This window comes from Charadrius vociferus, unplaced genomic scaffold (assembly GCF_000708025.1).
Source record: "Charadrius vociferus isolate BGI_N301 unplaced genomic scaffold, ASM70802v2 scaffold1225, whole genome shotgun sequence".
Classification (NCBI taxonomy): domain Eukaryota; kingdom Metazoa; phylum Chordata; class Aves; order Charadriiformes; family Charadriidae; genus Charadrius; species Charadrius vociferus.
The window spans coordinates 265,527-267,574 of record NW_009648336.1 but is presented as its reverse complement, the minus strand read 5'-3'; the positions used below and the strand labels follow the sequence as shown (position 1 = coordinate 267,574).

General features: G+C 60.1%; 1 protein-coding gene across 1 annotated transcript; it reads left to right on the top strand.

Moving 5' to 3' along the window:
- Positions 1-230: 230 nt before the first annotated feature.
- On the top strand, positions 231-2,048 carry LINGO3 (leucine rich repeat and Ig domain containing 3). The gene has a single exon (XM_009885052.1). It carries the CDS (start codon positions 231-233, stop codon positions 2,046-2,048), a length of 1,818 nt encoding a protein of 605 aa, XP_009883354.1.

Genomic DNA, 2,048 nt, shown 5'->3' with positions numbered 1-2,048 from the left:
ACCAGGTCACACGCTGGGTGCTGAGAAAGGGGTCCGGTGGGTTTCTTGGTAGGGGCTGGGACCTTATCAGGGCCATGGGCCATGGTCTGGGGGGCGTTTTCCAGTCTCAGCCCACAGATGGGTCGTCTGGGGCTGGGTAGGACTTTGTTAGCCTCCCCTGGGCTCGCCGTTGACTCCGCATCTCTCTCCTTTGCAGGCGCATGGAAGAATGGTAGTGAGCCCATAAGACCATGCTCTACACAATGACATGTTGGCTCCCGGTCCTGGTCCTCCACCTGGTCCTCCTGAGCCCCCCGCGCGTGGCAGCCTGCCCTGCCCGCTGCGAGTGCGCCCCTCAGATCAAGTCGGTGGTGTGTCACCGCAAGCGGCTCACCTCCATCCCTGAGGGCATCCCCACCGAGACCAAGATCCTGGAGCTCAACAAGAACCGCATACGCTGCCTGAACCCAGGGGACCTCTCCCCATACCCGCTGCTGGAGGAGCTGGATTTCAGTGAGAACATCATCTCCAATGTGGAGCCGGGTGCCTTCAGCAACCTGTTCAACCTGCAGACCTTGCGGCTGCGGGGGAACCAGCTCAAGCTCATCCCCCCAGGGGTCTTCACCAAGCTGACCAACCTCACTCTCCTGGACATCAGCGAGAACAAACTCGTCATCCTGCTGGACTACATGTTCCAAGACCTGCGAAACCTGAAGAGCCTGGAGGTGGGTGATAATGACTTGGTGTATATCTCCCAACGGGCCTTCTCGGGGCTGCTCGGCCTGGAGCAGCTGACCATTGAGAAGTGCAACCTAACCTCCATCTCGGCCGAGTCACTCTCCTACCTCCAGAACCTGGAGGTGCTACGGCTCCGGCACCTCAGCATCTCCGCACTGGAGGACCAAAACTTCAAGAAGCTCTATAACCTCTTGCAACTGGAGATCGACAACTGGCCACTTCTGGAAGACGTCTCTCCCACCAGCTTCCAGGGCCTGAACCTCACCTCGCTCTCCATCACCTACACCAACATCACGGCAGTGCCCGCCGCTGCCTTGAGGAACCTGGTGTATCTCCGGTACCTGAACCTGTCCTACAACCCCATTAGCACTGTGCTGAAGGGCTCCTTTAAAGACCTCATCCGGCTCCAGGAGCTCCACATCGTGGGCGCTCTCTTGGTGTCTGTGGAGCCACAGGCTTTCTCCGGCCTGAGACAAATCCGGCTGCTCAACCTCTCCAGCAACTTTCTCTCCACGCTGGAGGAGAGCACCTTCCACTCTGTCAACACACTGGAGACACTGCGAGTGGACAGGAACCCACTGGCCTGCGACTGCCGCCTCCTCTGGATCCTGCAGCGACGGAAGACGCTCAACTTCGATGGGCAGCAGCCCATGTGCTCCTCGCCACCCGAAATCCAGGGCAATGCCCTGCGTGACTTCCCGGACTCCGTGCTCTTCGAGTACTTCACCTGCCAGAAGCCCAAGATAAAGGATCGGAAGCTGCAGCACGTGACGGCCCGGGAAGGGCAGTCTGTATCCTTCCTTTGCCGGGCAGACGGGGAGCCAGACCCCTCCATCGCCTGGGTGTCCCCCCAGCACCGCATGATCACCACCCGCAGCACGGGGAGGGCGACCGTGCTGCCCGGGGGCACCCTGGAGATCCGTTTCGCCCAAGTGCAGGACAGCGGCACCTACATCTGCATCGCCAGCAACGCGGGGGGCAATGACACCTACTTCGCCACCTTGACGGTCAAGGGGCGCCCAGCCGATGGGTCCCACTATGCGAACCGGACTTTGTACCTCAGCGAGTTCAACGACACCTCCCACAACGACACGCAAGTCTTCTTGAAGTTTACGTTGGACCTCAAGACCATCCTGGTCTCCACGGCCATGGGCTGCATCACCTTCCTGGGCGTGGTGCTCTTCTGCTTCCTCCTCCTCTTCGTCTGGAGCCGGGGCCGAGGGCAGCACAAGAACAACTTCTCGGTGGAATACTCCTTCCGCAAGGTGGACGGTCCCACCACCACCACTGGCCAAGGAGGAGCCAGGAAGTTCAACATGAAGATGATCTGA